Raw genomic sequence first — 20,167 nt, forward strand, 5'->3', positions numbered from 1 at the left:
AATTTTCTCGTTGGAGCTGTTGCCGCACATCGACCTTTCTGGGCGGAGTTTGCGTATTCTTCCCGTGAAAACGTTTTTTTTTTCCTGCCACAAAAGCATGTGTGTTGGGTTAATTGGTCATTTCAGATTGTCCTTGGGTGAGTGAGAGGCTGTCTCTGTGTCCCCCTCCTCTCGCACAGTGACCCGGCAAGAAAAAAGCCGATAAAGAAAATGGACGAACGAGAGGAAATAAAATAAGAAATGCAAACTTATCCTGTCGATGCTGGTCAGTTTTGTGTAACGGCGCTAATGGAGGAGGTTGTTGAGTTTCTGTTGGGAACCATCCAGCTGCAGACACGCCAGCTGATCCGGTTCATCCGCGTGAGAAAACCTCCACCTTTACAAGCGTCTTCGGAGAGGCTTTTCTCAAACCTCCAGTCTGAATCAGAACCAGGCCACGCTGCAGAAACGTGCTGCCTCTTCGCCGTCTCCGACACGGCGATTCGTTAATCTTGCACATCCCTGTTCCCGCGGACGCTTCGGTCGTTAAGTGACGAGCGTAAACCTCTCGTTTCTGATTTCATTTCGGTAAGGACTGCTTCTTGTCCGCTTCTTTTTGGCGAGTTGTCCTCTTCGTCCGTGTGCCGGGTGTGGTGATCTGCTGCGCGAGCTCTTCACTAGTGGCGCTGCACGTAAACCTCCAGAGGCAGAGCTGTCGGAACAGATTCTCCTAAACCCTCCGGCTGATCGGTTTGATTAAAGCGACTGCGCTCGCTGTGTTTCAGGAGAGCGCTACTTTACCTTTTCGCCAGGAGCTGAGGTCAGCTTTGATTTTGTATTAACCGTACAGGCAACACTTTGTTTGAAACGGTCGCGTTCAGACAGCTCTGTTTGGTTTGTAGACGGGTTGGTTTGTTGTGTTTGATGCAATTTGAGGGAGGTCTTACAGCCTCGCGTCTAAATGCAATGAGACTGTGGCAGACTAAAGAAGAAATCCTCTCTTTCAGGGACTTTTACTCATTTCTAGTTGACGTGCGTTTCCCTTTTCAAAGGTTTAAACATTTTTTTGTCTCTCCAGTATGTCTGACCTGAAGACTTTCCGGTGAAGAGAGTTAAATTTGGCTAACGGAGATGCCAGCGTGTTACGTGTTCTAAATGAAGCCAAAAATGGAGACTTCTCGTACAATACGGTCGGTCTTTAAAAAAAAAACAACACAGTGTCCACGCCCGGATCACGCCAGACCACGACGTATAAATTAATAACACTTTCCCTTTCTTGCTTTAAATCAAAGAAGGGGGTCAGGCTGACGTGTGTTTTGTAATAATCAGTGGAAACAAGAAAAAAAAATAAAAACTTCTGTTTGAATGCAACGAGCAGATGAAAACCCAGACCTTTGCAGGTCCGGAGCAATCGATCCCTGTTCTGCTGCGGTCCGGTGCGTGAAGGGACCGACGGGCAGGTGTTGAACTTCTGTGGGTCGTTTCTCGCTGGTCTCTGTCCCCCACACCCTGTTAGCTGCCTGTGAACATCCGAGGGCTTCAGACTGCACAACAGGAGAGCTCATGATGTTTTGCCACTTTACGGTCTCACTCTTCACTCAGCAAACTGTTAACAATATACCTGGATGTCATTATTGTTTGCGATATAATAAAAGAAGAAAATCTTGCATTTGCGTGTTCTGCTCATTTTGTTTAGAGACCTTGGTCATGATGTGTTTGAGGAAAACAAAAGGTGTTTCAACCAAATAATGTGAAGTCACGCACTGTGAGATCATCCACTGTTAAAAGTTGGAATACAGCGGAAAGGTTGGAGGATTACTGCGTAGATCTGTAGTTTCAAATTCAAGCACAAAATCAGCATTTCATCGTAATTATGACGTTTGATAATGTGGGCTTATAAAGAAACTTACAGCTATAAAAAATGCTTAACAATATATGCCTGTTAATTTGCTTTAATTTAAAAATGATTCATTACACTCATGCAGATGTTGCATGTGCAATGAGGGTTGCCAGATAAATTTAAAATGTCTTATTTACCTCCTTTTCTGTGCACATGTTAAACAAACGCACCTCTTCTTGGAATATCGTTACTCAGCACATATGACAGTTTCAGTCAAAAATACTATCATTTTAAAGTGAGTACTATGGTTCATAATTACTTATCTGGCAACCGGACTGATATGGAAACTACGTTTTTCATGTAAACCCACTAATTTTTTGTTAATAAACGTTGAAAAAACACTTAACATTTCCATAGGTTGTTCTTGTGTAAACGGGGCCTTATCACTTTGACTCTGTCTTTAAATTAAAAAAAAAGTAGCTCGCATGCTGAAAGAGTGTGGGCACCGTGCACTAAGAGAATGTTGTGAGATCAAATGAGAGTTTAAAAAGAATCCAAGAGTATCTAACCTGCTTTTAATTACAAGAGAAACACCACAAAAAAAAAACAACTTAAGTTTCACAACGTTCTTGGGACAATCCTGTACGAGTCAAAGGCTGAACATGTTTTTGGAGGAAGCAAGTAAAAGTACACACTAATATCAAAACCTCACCCCTACAGAGAAGCATGGAGGAGGGAGCAACATGGTTGCTTTTTGTGGTTCTAGTCTCCCTGTAGTCTTTCAGGGAAACAAATGGGGGGCTCTGTCATGTGTTGCAGTAAGGGTTTATGCCAGCAGTGTATGAGCAAAGACAAAAGGAAAGAAATCAAGTAACGAGACGTCATGAACCGAACCTCCATGTAGAATTCAGTAATAACACATGAAAGAGGTTAAATCAGAATCTCATTTAACACATTCATGCTCAGAAAGTGGAAATCTCATGAAAGCTGGGATTTATTTACTATGTTGGAAAATCTAAAAAAAACCGTTCAAAAATTAAATAAAAAAAAAATTGTAGAAACATTTCGTCTTTCATCCGAAAGACTTCTTCAGTGAGTCTGCTGTCTTCAGTCTTCTACCTGGATTATTGAGCATTCATCAGGATTATGTTGGAAAAGTTCCTTATTTATTCCAGCCTGCATAGTGAAGGCTGATTTCTTGTAATCAAAGGTATAAAACCTTTTTGTGTTGTAATAGATTGTGTTTGTTTAAGTGGTTAAACACTAAAGATCAGACTGCATGGTACAGTTTGGACATTACAAAAGCTGGTTTGTTGTGACATTTTTTGCTTTCTGTAATGTTTCCCACAAACTTTAATTTCAGTTAGACAATAATTTAGGAATTAGTTTGTGTGACTTAGTTCACCCTGACGAAGGAAGCAGCCAAAAGAAGAAAATGAATAAATAATAAGGTAGAAATTGTGTTGACATGATTTAATTTTCTTATTTTAGTTGTTTTAATGAAGATGTTTGTTGCTAACAATTACTACTAAAACATACATGTACTTCAACATGTATCACTTTTGAAAAAGGTTGCTTTTTAAAATTATATAGAATGTGTTTTTTTCTTCTATTTAATTAACAAATGCAAGCACATTTATGTAACATTTTAAAAGTTACACTTTGTACTTTTTCTACTAATATATATATATATATATATATATATATACTGCACTGAGCTGGTTTAGGTCCTATCTGGCAGACAGAACCATGTCTGTCAACATAGCTGGGTCTGAATCCTCCACTGCTCCTCTGTGTTTTGGGGTTCCACAGGGCTCTATTTTAGGTCCCCTGCTTTTCTCCCTTTACCTGCTTGCATTGGGATCAATCTTTAGAAAGCATGGGATCTTTTTTCATTGTTACGCTGACGACAGTCAGATCTATATGCCACTTAAAAAGAAAGATGCCCCCTCAATTAGGCCACTTCTGTTGTGTCTTGAAGACATCAAAGCCTGGATGTCTTTAAACTTCTTAAATTTCAATGAAAAGAAAACAGAAGTGATGGTGTTTGGTCCTAGTGGCTCTTGTGAACCTTGCCCTGTTGATCTGGGCCCTCTGGCACCACATGTAAAGAAAACTATTTCTAACTTGGGTTTTAAAATGGACAGTGATTTTAAATTAGAGTCCCAGATTGGAGCGGTGGTCAAGACCAGTTTTTATCACCTCAGACAGCTGGCTAAGTTAAAGACCATCCTTACAAAACAGCAGCTGGAAACGGTAATCCATGCCTTCGTCACCTCTCGGCTGGATTAATGCAATGCTCTTTACCTTGGAGTCAGCCAGTCCTCCCTCAGACGCCTCCAGTTGGTCCAGAACGCTGCTGCTCGGCTTCTAACTGGAGTTCAAAAAAGGGATCACATCACCCCCACTCTGGCTTCACTCCACTGGCTGCCTGTTCATTTTAGAGTTCATTTTAAGATTATTTTATTTGTTTTTAAAAGTTTAAATGGTCTTGCTCCATCCTACCTCTCTGAGCTGCTTCACCCATACTCTCCTGCTCGGTGCCTCAGATCAGCTGATCAGCTGCTCCTGGAGGTGCCGAGGTCTAAGCGGAGGCTCAGAGGGGACAGAGCTTTTTCTGTTGCTGCTCCAAGACTGTGGAACGATCTCCCTCTTCCCATCAGACAAGCTCCTTCACTGTCCAGTTTTAAAACTCTTTTAAAAACACATTTTTACTCCCTGGCTTTTAGCACACACTGAATTTACTCTGCACTGTTTTTATTACTTTTAGTGATCTTAATGTTTTAACAACTGTTTTTATGTGTTTAAATGTTCTTGATTTTATATGTACATCACTTTGTGGCAGCTGTGGTTTTTTTAAAGGGCTTTATAAATAAAGTATTATTATTATTATTATTATATATTATAAACTTTTCACATACCATATTATTATTATTTAAATAGCTTGTACTTTTTCTACTAAATATATATACATATTTAAACTTTTAACTTTGGTATAGCCTGTATAAATAAAGGTTGAATGAATGAAAAAAATGAACAAAAAAAAAAAAAAAGGTGAGGCGTCGTGATGACGTCATCACGCAGCGGCGTCGCGTGGTTACGTGATGACGTACAGGAAGAGTTACAAAAATTAAAAGAACGTTTGAACGACGACAGGTTCTGTCGTGGGATTTTCTTTTCGCTGCTTTTATTGCAGAAATATTCAGCGCCTGTCAAGGAACATTTTCAACCGGGATAGAAAACTTTTGTACAAATAAACAGGTATAAAAACACTCCTGGTAGTTGTGTACCGTGTAGTTAGCTTCACACAGTTGTAGCTACTGTTATTTACTGCAGTCTGAAATGTTTTCAATTTTAAAGTTTTTGTTTACCTGTCAGATATAAGTGACCCGTGTTGTTGTTTAGCAGAAAGTTTTTGAGTTTCCTGCGGGTGAACATGATGTTTTTAGTGTTTTCTTCAGAGACGATCTGCTTCCAAATCAATCAGTTTGATTGATGCGTCGTGTGTTTTTGTTTGTTGTTGTGACGTCAGGCCCGTCCCCATGTCTCTCAACAAGTCCATGCATCCTCGGAACCGGTACAAGGACAAACCTCCGGACTTCGCCTACCTGGCCTCCAAATATCCAGACTTCCAGCATCACGTGCACACCAGCCTCCATGGACGATCCGTGTAAGTGCGCGAGCTCGGAGTGTGTGTGTGCTTCAGCTTGTGTCCTCTGGTCCACTTTATTTATTTATTTATTTATTTTTACTTTAATTACCGTATTCAGGTTATGCAGATGGAGGAAATGTTGCGTTAAGCTTTTTTTAATTTATTATTATTATTTTTTACTTTTTGCACAAATTAAGGTCCATGAAGATTTATTTTTTACTTTAATAAAAATAATTGGATCAACCTCATTCAACATCACCAACACATCTCTGACACTTGAGAAGAATGCAGGTAACATACCCATTATTTGCACAATTTGGGTCCAATTCATTAAAAAAATCACAACTTTCCACTTGTTCACTTTGTCAGAGTGTCAGAGTTTCTTTATTGTCATTCGCACCTCATGTGGTGGAGCAAAATTATGTACACAGGGTCCCAGTTACATCCAACAATAAAATGTAAAAGAAAAACAGTAATAACATCTAAGATATGAACTAAGAAAAACATCAACTAAATATACAATAAGCACTCATAACATAAAAACATTACGTCGAACATCAGCACAAACATGAACATGAGTCTGTGTGAGCTGATGAGCATGCATGAACACAGCAACATTGAAACAGATCAGCAGCAACATGAAATGGATCAGCAGCAACATGAAACAGATCAGCAGCAACATGAAATGGATCAGCAGCAACATGAAACAGATCAGCAGCAACATGATGTGATTTTTTTTTTCACAGTGATTATTCTGGTTAGAGATTCATGAGTCTAACAGCCTCAGGGTAGAAGCTGTTCCTCAGTCTAGTGGTTCTACACTTAATGCTCCTCAACCTCCTTCCTGAGGAGAGTGGGGCAAAAAGTGTGTGTGCTGGGTGAGTGGGGTCCTTCATGATGCAGGTGGCCCTCTTCCTGCATCTAGAGGTGTAGATGTCTGTGATGGTGGGGAGACTGACTCCCTACAGACTTCTGTGCAGCCTTCACCACTTTCTGCAAAGCTTTTCTTTCTGCAGCTGTGCAGCCTCCATGTCACACGTTGATGCTGGAGCACACGATGCTCTCCACTACACACCTGTAGAAGGAGGTGAGGACTGAGCTTCCCAGACCAGCTCGTCTCAGCCGCCTGAGGAAGAAGAGTCTCTGATGAGCTTTCTTGATCAGGCTGGTGGTGTTGTTGCTCCAGCTGAGGTTGTCATTCATGTGCACACCCAAGTACTTGTAGCTGGAGACCACTTCCACCACAGATCCTCTTATGTTCAGGGGGTTGTAGATGTTTTTGTTCCTTCTGAAGTCCACAATCATCTCCTTTGTCTTCTTCACATTGATGTGAAGGTTATTCTCTTTGCACCAGCTCTCCAGGTGTTCCACCTCCTGCCTGTAACTGGACTCATCATTGTTTGTGATGCATCCCACCACCGCTGTATCATCTGCAAACTTTACAATGTGACAGCCTGGATGGGTAGCTGCACAATCCTATGTGAGCCGAGTAAACAGAAGGGGGCTCAACACACATCCCTGAGGAGAGCCAGTGCTGAGGGTTATTGTGGAAGAGGATAAGTTGTGGATCCTCACTAACTGTGGTCTGTTTGTTAAGAAGTCTAGTACCCTGTTAAAAATGGAGGGGCTTAGTCCTAGTGTGGATAGTTTGTCCATCAGGGTTTGGGGGATCATGGTGTTGAAGGCGGATGTGAAGTCCACAAAGAGCATACGGACGTAAGAGTTTTTTTGCTCCAGGTGGTTGAGCGCAGTGTGGACCACAGAGGAGATGGCATCCTCTGTTGATCGGTTCTCACGGTATGCGTACTGATGAGGGTCCTCGTTGATGTTGATGGTTGTTTTGATGTGGGTCATGACCAGTTTTTCAAAGCATTTAGCGACTATCGGGGTGAGGGCCACTGGCTGATGGTCATTCAGACCAGTCACTGTAGAGCTTTTTGGGACTGGGATGATGGTGGCAGTCTTCAGGCAGGTGGGAACTGTCTCCAGGGTAAGTGAGGCGTTAAAGATGTCTGCCAGCGCCTCACAGAGCTGATCGGCACATTCCTTCAACACTTTTCCAGGGATGTTGTCTGGGCCGGTTGCCTTGTGCGGATTAATCCTCCTGAAAGTACTCCTTACTGCTGCTGAGGTCACACTGAGATGCTCTTCATCCAGTGACCTCAGCCGAAGTAATGCAGCTTCATACATTTGTGGAATAGATAACTTTTGTTGGGTTTATTTGTTTTAGGGTTTGCATTAGGAGTTTTGGAGATTTGACTTTCCTAAGAGCTTAACTAAGTTTAACTTAACTAAGTCTGCACATTGGCCATTAATGAAAAGGCCTAAATTCAGGACAACAGATAATTATTTATTATATAAACTTTAATAAAGTGTTTCTCAAACTTTTCATAACAAGCACCACCTCAGAAAATCCTAGACTCTAAAAAGAACAACAATTGACGGACTTTAAAAGTCTTTTCTCTGGGTATTTGGCCTCAAACTGAAATGCTTTAAATAAATCACATACCTCTAGTAAATAAACCGATCAGTCTATAAGCACCTAACTCAAATAAAAAATAAAATAAAATGCTTCTTTATCCTAACTGTGACCCTTCAACAAACCCAACTGACTTAAGGGTTTATAATGTTGTATAAAGTAATAGTTTCATAAATTTATTGTTGAGAATATGAACACGCACACCTTGCAATTTTGGCTCTTCTGCCTTGACGAGCAGTTTTAGCTTTTTCATAAAGTGCTGGTACAACTGAACTGGTCCAGACGACAAGATTTAACCTTTTTTTGTTGTTGACATGATGGGATGTCGTAGCGAGGCTCAAGAACTTTAATCATATATGCTTCAAGCCGGCGCATCAGCAACAGAATTCGGACGTAGAGCCATATATGAAAACTCCTACAACTTGTGTTCTTGCTTTGGACCGATCTGAATTACCTGATAAAGGTTGTTTAAATGCTGCTGTTATCGGTCTTTGCACCAAGCTGTTAGACGAGACGTTCACATTCGGATAATGTTGTTTCAAGTGTATAAACAAGTTAGACGTGTTGCCTGCTGCTGATCCAATCTCGGTGAAACAACGTCGACACACAGCTTTGGATTTGTTCACGTCTTTCCTCATCGTTGAGTTTTAACAAGAAAGCCATAATGTTCCCAAACAGGAGACCACAACTAGGCTAAACATAGACTGCTAGGCTGCTCGTGCTGCAAGACTCTCTGCAACAATTAATAGCGCCGTGCTGAAACACGCTTAGGAACTTCAGTTCCGCAGCGCATAATCTCTCTCACAAATAAAATTTAATGATTGAAAAAAATAACCGAAACGGTACACACGTGGACCGAACCGAACATGCTGTACCTGAGCTGTATGCTTTATTATGGTTAAAGACCAGCAGTATCAGACATTTGGTGCCAAGGTGTATTATGAAATTCTTTATCAAAAGGGCTCGTGAAACGGTCGGCACATATTCAGACAAATGGAAAAAATGAAAGACTGAAGCTGTTACTGCTAGGATAAATTAGTGTCCTTTATTATCCTGCCACAGAAAACAGCCAAGCAAAAAACAAACATGTACACTCTTAACACACAGATTGATATGAAATAACTTCTCACCGTGACACTGCCCGGGAAGTCGTTTTCGACCCAGGTAAAGGAGAATCACATCAAAATGGCGTGTGGCACCAGCGCGCGTCTGATCCATCACAGGACTTCCCAAGATTAAGTTGCCTGTCACACTTCCTTTATACCTTCCCTGACCGGATCGCGTGAGAGCATTCAAAACAAGTTTGATGGTTACCAGAACAACAGATCTAATTAAACCATCATCAAAGTGATGGCTCATCCTTCCAGTAAGGAGCGCCTGTGACCGTAAAAGCGGGCCAAAGCTTCCAGGTCAAGAGCACTCCTAATGCTTATTAAAGCATTCCTAAAGAGCACCCCTCCGTCCCTTCTGCAAACCATCAAAGAGTGTCTAAATATTATAAGCAACACACACACACAAAGTATATGTTTGAACAGGCATAAAGGCGACCCAACACCTCATAAAACATAATACAAAATACAATCCCTAATATGTGAATAACACGTTGTATAAGTGTGTTTAAATAAGTGTAATATAGGTCTAGATTGACATAAAAGCATTAAAATAATAATTTCTATATCACAAGGATATTCAGTTAATGAGGAGAGGAATAATTGTAAGACTTAACACAGTAAAAGGAGTACAAAAGAAGATTGTTGATGTTATCTACAGTGTCAGTCACATTTTATACAAGTAAACAGTGAACAGTGTTTATAATATTGTGCCAGCCGTAATCAGATATCTGTATTGGCGTCAATCAGATGAATACTCGCAGCAAGTAAACTCAATAAACCCTTTCCTGTGCCTTCTATAATGTGAGAAGACAGCCACAGTAACCAGTATAACCACTGACTGACCTCACAAACCATGTGTGAACAAATATAAATCCTTGCACCTATTGTGCAAATAAAAAACACTATTAAGAAAGCATGAACGTTTTGTTTTTCCTCCTTGTGTTTTATGTGATTCAAGCAGCTTCTATCAGTGCTCTCCCTTCAGTCAGGGTACTTTCTGAGCAAGCAGACTTTTTGACCTGACGCATCAGATATTCACATATGTTAGGACTGACACAGCATGCATTTTCAGCGGCGTATGAAGCTCTGAGGAACACATTCAGCACTGCTGGTGTTCTGGCTGACTCAGTCTGATGTTTGATGCACGTATATGTCGCCTAAGAACAGAAATAAATCCAGGTGGATGCTCTACCTTTTTACGTATGCAAGTTCTCTAAAAAAGATGCTAGTAGATGAGCTGCAGGTGCTGGAAGAGGATATTTGAACCTGTGGTACCACAGATGAGGTACATTTTCCAGATGTGTCCATATAAAGGCAGAGTATTTATTGGTAGGCTTTATTTCATCCAGGTGTGTCCTGCTGTTCTGAATATTTACTGCCTACTGATTGTGTGCTCTGAATTTTAGTTCCTATTTGTTGAACAAAACGCTGACCGTCACGCGTCTCAACATCTGCTTATGTTGTTCGTTTTATTTTAGTTGGACGGCTGCCGTGCTTCGCTGCTTGTGTGAAGCAGGTTGTGTGTCTGCGCAGTGAGGCAGTCACATGTTTTGCACATGAATGGAGATGTGGATTCAAACATCCGTGTGATTGAGAACATATTTGTGTGGGTTGGTCATTTATGGCTGAAGGGTCCAGTCAGTAGTGCACATTAAAACCTCACTTGATGTCTTGTTGTGACAGGTGCTAATTAGCATTTTGAAGCATTGTGCATCTGCCTGTGTTTCCCTCACAGACAGACAGATGATGAACAAAGAGCTGACAGGCGTTTGGTTTGACTGTTGGTATAAAAACTAAATTTAGATGAAGTTTCACACTTTGCTTTAAGTTGTGTGTGAATCTTTGTGACCACAGGAATATGTGAGCAGGCACGCTGATGACGCTGGTCGAAGTAAACGTGACTTGAGCAGCGTTAAAGATCACATTTGGGGTTTATTGTGCCAAATGTGCAGCTGTTGGTTACTGCTTTTTTGAAGAGGTTGCGTAAAATTGTTCTTGTGACATGTTCAGATGGACGAACACCAGTGATGAACTGACTGAAGTTTTCAAGGTCGATTCCAGTTTTTTTTTGTAAATTTGTTGATTCCAATTTTTTAGCCAATTTTGAGTTTTTGCTTTTATCCCATTTTCACAGAGACGAGACTGTTCATTGTCTGAAGAATTAGCAAGATTTCTCAACAGTCTTTTTGTTCAAGGATCTCCAAAATGTGTCCATAGAATCAACTTTCGGGGGACTTGAGTTGCCTAATGGTTGTCCAATGGTCTCCGCCCTGTAGGAAGGGGCCATTAAAACTATAGTTAACCGTTTACAATAATTATCATATATATATATATATATATATATATATATATATATATATATATATATATATATTAATCATTGAGCCTCGGGGACTCATTTATGAGAGACCTGATTTTAACAAAAGTGTTGACAGCAGTGGACATCAATGACAATAATAGACAATCATAAAGGATGCGTACAAATTGAGTCAGATTCGGAGTTTCTTTATTTGTAATTCACACCACATGTGGTACATGTGGTGGAACAACATTGTGTAAACAGGCTCCCAGTTACATCCAATGATAAAAATGTAAAAGAAAAACAGTAATAAGATCTAAGATATGAACTAAGAAAAACATTAACTAAAAATACACTAAGCACTAATGGCATAAAAACAATACACCGAACAGCAGCATGGACATGAGTCTGTGTTCAGATGAGCACAAACGAACACATCAACATGAAACAGAGCAGCAGCAACATGATGTGATTTTTTTGTTCACAGTGATTATTCTGGTTAGAGATTCATGAGTCTAACAGCCTCAGGGTAGAAGCTGTTCCTCAGTCTAGTGGTTCTACACTTAATGCTCCTTAACTTCCTTCCTGAGGGGAGCTGGGCAAAAAGTGTGTGCTGGGTGAGTGGGGTCCTTCATGATGCAGGTGGCCCTCTTCCTGCATCTAGAGGTGTAAATATCTGTGATGGTGGGGAGACTGACTCCGACAGACTTCTGTGCAGCCTTCACCACTCTCTGCATAGCTTTTCTTTCTGCAGCTGTGCAGCTAATTGAGAATAACAAGTGAAGATAAAATTGTATTTACAAATGTAACAAAAAATCATCTAGGCTGTAAGGCGATGTAGAAAACTAAAACCACGAACATGTCTGCTTGGGTGGTTACACTTTACTTTAAGCTCCGGTTCTCTACCAGAGGCCTGGGAGCTTGAGGGCTCAGTGTTATATCTGAACTGTTCCTAGGACTGTGCTCTTTAGCAAATCTACAAACAAAAACTAAAGAAAATCTTCCAAGTTACAGTATCCCTCACTACTTTGTGTTTCGACTTTTGCGGTCTTGCTTTTTCGTGGTTTTTCAAAATAAGATTGTACACAAGATAAAAAAATTGTACACGACACATGATTGTCAGCTTTAATATTACTTATGGGATTGGGACAGTGCAGGATACAGTACAGTAAAAAGTTAACAAAAAAATACTTTGGACAGGCGCCGCCATTTTTTCAGTTTTCTCTCAATAAGCCTATAATGGGTATGTTTACATGGACATAAGTAACTGGATCAAATGGCCGGTCGGAATAAAAGTGTGTCATGTAAACACTCCGTTCGGGTTATTTTTTGTGTATTCAACGCGATCCGATATAATTTGTGAAAAGAACGAAACGGGTGGTTTACGCCGATCCGAAACCCGATCGGTGCGCATGTAAACGCTTGATTGTTCGTTTTTATCTCATCGTGAAAAACTGACCTGACTGCGCATGTGCGACTTTGCCATTTCTGCCTGGCTAACGCTAATAATATTAGCATGTCAGGGAAGCAAAACTGGTCGGTGAGCGACACAACATTTCTACTAGAAACTTTGAAAGAGCTCAAAATGTTCTGTATTACCTGTAGCTCAGTCAGGGAGTGCAGCAACGTCTCCAACATCATTAAAACCTGTCGCGGGTCCATTTTGGGTGCTCAGGTTTGTTTACGTTCACCCCGGAAGTAGAACTTCTTCTTTGGTGTTTTTTTTTAAGGAGAGTTTACCACACTGCGCATGTCAGTACTGCTGTTCAGAACAAAGCCCGCTGCATGTAAACGCTCATCATGAACAGATTGTGCCCATGTAAACAATACATTTGAATTATTCAAACGGAACACATTTCAATCCGGTCAAAGAATTCTGCGCATAGCTACTGTATCGCCTCTCGAAAGGACTACATTTCCCAGAATCCAACAGCGCCCCACCCAGAAGCTCCAATAGTGCTTCCAAGCCCTTGCCTTCTTCTGAAATGGAGCAAAAGTGTTGTTTCTCCAGAGCTCACTGGGACATTTTTCATCTGGATTTGGACTCAATCGGGTCCATTCTGTGGGCTTGTGCTGGCTATCTGAAGGTCTGGCTTTCTCTAAAAGCGTTTTGGTGCTCAAGGGCTGCAAAGAGCCAATCAAAACTGAACCAGACCAAGGATGGCGAGTACTCATATAAAATGTTTGTGGTACAGTAGCTAACTGCTGTACATACCTTTATACATATGTTGTTAAAATTACGTAGTTTAAGAGTTTAGAACATTGTGAACTTCATCGCTGCAGGATAGGTCTGCCGAACCAGAACCGAGCTGCTGTGCAATACTCTCTGAACTTATTATTTCAAGTTGAGCGAACAAACATTATCGAGTTATCTTGATCAATAAACTCTTGCTAAATAAACTCTTGCTTTAGTTTAGTTGATTTAAATTCATTGATCTGTTTTGGTATGTTGTTTCAACTCCGATATCTGTCATTTTTACTTTGTGGTTTTTCACTTATTGCCGGGGGCCCCGGAACGTAACCCCCGTGATAAACGAGGGACTACTTTGTTGGACAGAGGAAGTCATGGAAACTGCACAGAAAGCCCATGTTTCTTTTTTTTAGGAATCTCTCACACCTCGAGGTTCCCCAGTCTTCATTTTCAAACTCCATACAGACGTAACAAGTAGCTAACTCTACCTGTTCTTCAGCATGAGGAACTTCCACACTGAACACTAATCAGTTAGATATGATTCTTAATAAATCATGTAAAAAATAATCAGATTTTTTAATGTGGATTATTTCCATAGTCAGTTGATATGAAAATTGAATGATTCTAGTCACCCGCCAAATTAATGGTGCATCCTCGATAAACCAGTTGCTTTGATTTATAAGCTCCAGGATTTCTGCACTTTTCTCTTCCAGGATTATTTGTGTGCAACTTTTTGCTTGTGCTGTTGCCGTTTTGGTAAAGTGTCTTCAGAAATGCAGTTCCTCTTCTTCTTCAGCCTGTCGTTCCATCAGTGGAGGGATTAGTGAGGGTTTTTGTATTTTTGAAGGAACCCATCTTCTGGGTTTTCAAGTATTTAAGCAGTGGGTTGGGGGATGAGAGTAATCTCGGGGAGACACTCACTCAATCCTCTGAGGAGGAGCATTTCCCCTCATTTAGGGGCCGCTGGTGGAGAGGACTGATAGCAGCTCAGAACAGAGGCAGCAGCAGAAACATGGTAGGGAACAGATTAACCTCCAAACTGTCTAAATGCTGGTTTGTTTCAGAGTTTCTGCTGTCAGATCTGACTGATAGAAGCAAGGATTAAGAAGAAGGAATGGTTATTAAAAATAAATTAGCCTGGGTGACACCTAATTTGAAAATGTTAAATTTTGACACCAGTTTTGTTCAAACCTGTGTTATTAATCATGTTCTTGGCCTTGGTTCTTGTAGGAAAAACGAAGGTATAATTAGTACCCCTGATGGCTTTATACTGACTATAACTGTAATTTAATCTTACAGTACCGAGATCCCACGGTCCCAGTGTCGCCCATTGTTGCCAATCTCTACATGGAGGAAGTGAAACGGAGAGCCCTAAACTCCTTCGAGGGAACAACGCCAAGCCATTGGTTTAGATACGTGTATGATACCTGGGTTAATTTCCAAGCCAAGGATATAAAAGCATTCACCAGACACATTAACTCGGTTGATAACAACATCAAGTTCACCAGAGAGGATGCAAACGACAACAAGCTGCCTTTTTTGGACTGTTTGGTTCAGATGGAAAGAGAGGACAGCCTCAACATTGAAGTTTACAGAAAACCAACCCACACAGATCTTCTGTTTGACTCCCACCATCCACTGGAACACAAACTCTCTGTCATCAGAACTTTACAGCATCGGATCGAACGCGTCCCCACGAAGACAGAAGGGAAGGAAAAGGAACAGAAACACATTCAAGAAGCTCTCCAAACATGTGGATATCCTAACTGGGCTTTTGTCAAGTCAGCGAGGAAATCTACAAAACACTAAAAAAAGGGAACAACAGACGGAAAAATATTGTCATCCCTTATGTTGCTGGAGTATCAGAGAAATTCAGAAGGATTTTCAACAAACACATCATCCCAGTACATTTCAAACTCAGCAGGACTCTCAGACAGAGGCTGGTCCACCCTAAGGACAAAACACCCATACACAAACAGAGTGGTGTAGTGTATGCGGTCCAGTGCAGCGAGGACTGTCCAGACCTCTACTTTGGGGAAACTAAACGTAAACGGCTTCTTCACAGACGCATGGCTCAACACAGGAGAACCACCTCCTCAGGACAAGACTCAGCTCTTCACCTCCACCTCACAGATAAGGGACACTTTTGAGGACCAAAATGTGCACGTTTTGGACCGAGAACACAGATGGTTTGAGAGGGGGGTGAAGGAAGCAATTTATGTAAAAAGAGAAAAAAAACATCTCTTAAAAGAGGAGGAGGCCTCATGTTTTCAACTTTCAAAAACATGTAATGCAACTTTAAGACTGATTCCTAGCCTGTTTTCACACCTGATGGGAACAGAGGTGTCTCATCCTTGAATTAGAGTAACAAAGACCTTAAGAAACACCTACTGTTAAGGTGTGAGTTGTGATTTTTCAATCTACATATGTACATATATATGTATATATATGTACATATATGTATATCTACATATATCTTATCTCAGCTTTATAACCCGTATTGAACCTGTATGCTCCACACTGGTTAGTCGTCATTATCTGCATCATTTTTATGTCTGTATTCTGATTTACTTCATTTTGTATTTTGCTTTGTGTGTTACCTGTTGTTTTGTCTGTACAGCACTTTGGTTGGCCTTGTCGCCGTTTTAAGTGCTCTATAAATAAAGTGGTATGGTATGGTATACCGGTCCTTCTCAAAAAATTAGCATATTGTGATAAAGGTCATTATTTTCCATATTGTAATGATAAAAATGAAACTTTCATATATTTCAGATTCAATGCACACCAACTGAAATATTTCAGGTCTTTAATTGTTTTAATACTGATGATTATGGCATACAGCTCATGAAAACCCAAAATGCCTGTCCCAAAAAATTAGTATATCATGAAAAGGTTCTCTAAACAAGCTATTAACCTAACCATCTGAATCAACGACGTAACTCTAAACACCTGCAAAAGATTCCTGAGGCTTTTAAAAACTCCCAGCCTTGTTCATTACTCAAAACCGCAATCATGGGCAAGACTGCCGACCTGACTGCTGTCCAGAAGGCCATCATTGACACCCTCAAGCAAGAGGGTAAGACACAGGAAGAAATTGCTGAACCAATAGGCTGTTCCCAGAGTGCTGTATCAAGGCACCTCAGTGGGAAGTCTGTGGGAAGGGAAAAGTGTGGCAGAAAACGCTGCACAACGAGAAGAGGTGACCGGACCCTGAGGAGGATTGTGGAGAAGGGCCGATTCCAGACCTTGGGGGACCTGCAGAAGCAGTGGACTGAGTCTGGAGTAGAAACATCCAGAGCCACCGTGCACAGGCGTGTGCAGGAAATGGGGTACAGGTGCCGCATTCCCCAGGTCAAGCCACTTTTGAACCAGAAACAGCGGCAGAAACGCCTGACCTGGGCTACAGAGACGCAGCACTGGACTGTTGCTCAGTGGTCCAAAGTACTTTTTTTGGAGGAAAGCAAATTTTGCATGTCATTCGGAAATCAAGGTGCCAGAGTCTGGAGGAAGACTGGGGAGAAGGAAATGCCCAAATGCCAGAAGTCCAGTGTGAAGCACCCACAGTCAGTGATGGTCTGGGGTGCCATGTCAGCTGCTGGTGTTGGTCCACTGTGTTTTATCAAGGGCAGGGTCAATGCAGCTAGCTATCAGGAGATTTTGGAGCACTTCATGCTTCCATCTGCTGAAAAGCTTTATGGAGATGAAGATTTCATTTTTCAGCACGACCTGGCACCTGCTCACAGTGCCAAAACCACTGGTAAATGGTTTACTGACCATGGTATTACTGTGCTCAATTGGCCTGCCAACTCTCCTGACCTGAACCCCATAGAGAACCTGTGGGATATTGTGAAGAGAAAGTTGAGAGGCACAAGACCCAACACTCTGGATGAGCTTAAGGCCGCTATCGAAGCATCCTGGGCCTCCATAACACCTCAGCAGTGCCACAGGCTGATTGCCTCCATGCCACGCCGCATTGAAGCAAGTCATTCATGCAAAAGGATTCACGACCAAGTATTGAGTGCATAACTGAACATGATTATTTGAAGGTTGGCGTTTTTTGTATTAAAAACACTTGTCTTTCATTGGTGGGATGAAATATGCTAATTTTTTGGGACAGGCATTTTGGGTTTTCATGAGCTGTATGCCATAATCATCAGTATTAAAACAATTAAAGACCTGAAATATTTCAGTTGGTGTGCAATGAATCTGAAATATATGAAAGTTTCATTTTTATCATTACATTATGGAAAATAATGACCTTTATCACAATATGCTAATTTTTTGAGAAGGACCTGTACAATCCAACAACTGTCCAGATGACCTGACTGAAAATTGTTAAAAATGTTGGACCTCAGAATATGAAAATGCCAAAAAAAAAAAAAAAAAATCCAACATTCACTCTGAGCTCCTCAGCTATATATGGAAAGATGGCGTTTGTAGTCGTGGATTATTTTGCATAACTGCTTGCCATACATGTGCCTTTCATTGCTCTCTGCTACTGCTGCAAATCAAAACAAGGAAACTTCAGCACAGCTGATATGAAACAAAGAAAGACGGTCTTGAAGCCTCTGTGTTGCTCTGAAACAGCCATTTGTACTTTGATGTAGTGTGTTGGTTGTTTTTACACCTGATAGTCCGGTAGACTCGGTTCAGTTGGGGACCAATATTCATAATATTCTGTTTACATTTGAGCTGGTGCGTTTGCATTCACACTGCACTGTGCAGTCGAGCCAACCTGTTGAACCAACCTATTCCCCCACTCGCCTTTGGTGGCGCTGCACCAAGAACTACTGAAAGAAACGACACGCATACCTCTGAAGACACTTCTTCTTGTGGAAATAAAAACAAAAATGGAGTGGCATCAAGTTTTGGCAGTTTTAGGAGTTATATTTTGTCATTTTTCAAAAATGGACTCTGCATGAGCAGAAGATGAGGCATAAGACCATGGAGAATGTTGTTTTCCACACAAGGCAGCTGACAGTTCCATATGAGGTCAGATAAATGTGTGTTTGTTTGCCCTGCGCTGTACTCCACTTCTTGCTTGTGGAGCGGGGCCCGGTCTGTTTGCATTCACACTGTACTCGAACCGCGCTGGAGTTCTCTTCTACCGGACCGAGACCTAGGTTTTAGCCCGGGCCAGAGTTCGCCTTTTTGTTCCGTGACAGAGTTCGATGGCGCGTTCACACCTCCCCAAACGAACCGGACTTCCTAGGAAAACGAGCTAGAGTTCGATTAAAGCGGACTAAACAGGGTTGGTGTGATGCACACTTAAATATCGTCTTCCTTCTTCTTTTCTGTCTTGTTGTTGGCAAAATATATATAATGTGTGCCCGTTTCAAGATAATGGTGATCTACTGCAACTATTTGTTTTGTACTTCAGTGTACCTGAGCTAACTCTGCATCATCACTGTTTGGCACGAACACATGTATCATCACACCCCTATTATTAACATAAATCTACACTTATTTACACTAAAAACTGAGTCTGTTTGTGGTCCGTTACCAGAAATGGTCTGTGTGAAATTAAACTGTGACGTATAGTATCATCACATGCAACAAATTAAATGAAAAGACAAACACTTAGTGCAAGTTGCTTAAGTTAGGTGTAAGTTTTATAAAGTTGTCAGCGTGCTGAAATACGATGGTCAGCCAATCATTTTGTACATGCACAAAATTTTCAGCGTATGCTGACATGTTGCTCACAAGTTGGGTATAAGTTACAGGTAAGCGACAGGCAAGTTATGCACAAGTTCACACATGTTGCATGTAAGTTTGTCATAAGTTGACATGCATTGGAAAACAGCTGGACAGCTGTGAAGCGTATGAGTAACTCATGTCTAAGCTCTGAGCAACTTACTTCTAACAGATCTGTAACATATCGGATGATCTACATATTTTTGGGCTGACACTGACATACGACCAACTTTTTCCATTGTAAATCAGCGTGCTGGTAACTTATTCTAATCGTACACTTAACTATGACTCAGCGTGTTTGCCATTGTTTTCACACTCGCCCTCATCACAGTCCAATGTCCTCTTCACACGTTACACTAATGTTGATCAAAAGCTCTGCATAAATCAAAAAACACTCATACACTTGTGTAAGTATAAGTTATGGATACGCTTCTCATAAGAGATGTATTTGTTCAACTCGTTCGCAATACAGTATGTATACTTCCGAAAACGGCTTCCGGTTGATTTTATTTAGTCGGTCTTCAGCGCATGCCTGCCATTTGTTGACACAAGTTCTCTAAAATGTTATCGTGTGACGGGACCTTCAATTCATGCCGGAGAAAATGTTAAGTGTCACTTAAAGTAACTTTTAGATGGAAACTATCCCATTTTATTAATTCTTAGACTATTTTGTTTCTGTTTGTACCCAAATTGTCTGTCTTTTTAGTTAAGTTAAAAGTTAGATTTTCACATGTTCATTTTGGAATTTGTGGCTGGTTTTAAGTAACGCACTCATTTTGCTTTTGTAAGGACTTTGCGTATTATACAGTGAGGAAAATAAGTATTTGAACACCCTGCGACTTTGCAAGTTCTCCCACTTAAAAATCATGGAGGGGTCTGAAATTTTTATCTTAGGTGCATGTCCACTGTGAGAGACTTAAA

General features: G+C 41.0%; 1 protein-coding gene across 1 annotated transcript in view; it reads left to right on the plus strand.

Moving 5' to 3' along the window:
* Nucleotides 1–4,816: 4,816 nt before the first annotated feature.
* mettl16 (methyltransferase 16, N6-methyladenosin) overlaps nucleotides 4,817–20,167 on the plus strand; it is a 40,759-nt gene continuing 25,408 nt past the window's right edge. Inside the window, exons 1-2 of the mRNA XM_037677476.1 lie at nucleotides 4,817–5,080; nucleotides 5,352–5,489. Of these exons, the coding sequence (XP_037533404.1) occupies nucleotides 5,362–5,489 (128 nt within the window). The 5' untranslated portion in view covers nucleotides 4,817–5,080; nucleotides 5,352–5,361. The remainder of the gene's footprint in view (nucleotides 5,081–5,351; nucleotides 5,490–20,167) is intronic.

The sequence above is a fragment of the Nematolebias whitei genome, chromosome 6 (genome assembly GCF_014905685.2).
Source record: "Nematolebias whitei isolate Nwh7 chromosome 6, NemWhi1, whole genome shotgun sequence".
In the NCBI taxonomy this organism is placed as follows: Eukaryota; Metazoa; Chordata; class Actinopteri; order Cyprinodontiformes; family Rivulidae; genus Nematolebias; species Nematolebias whitei.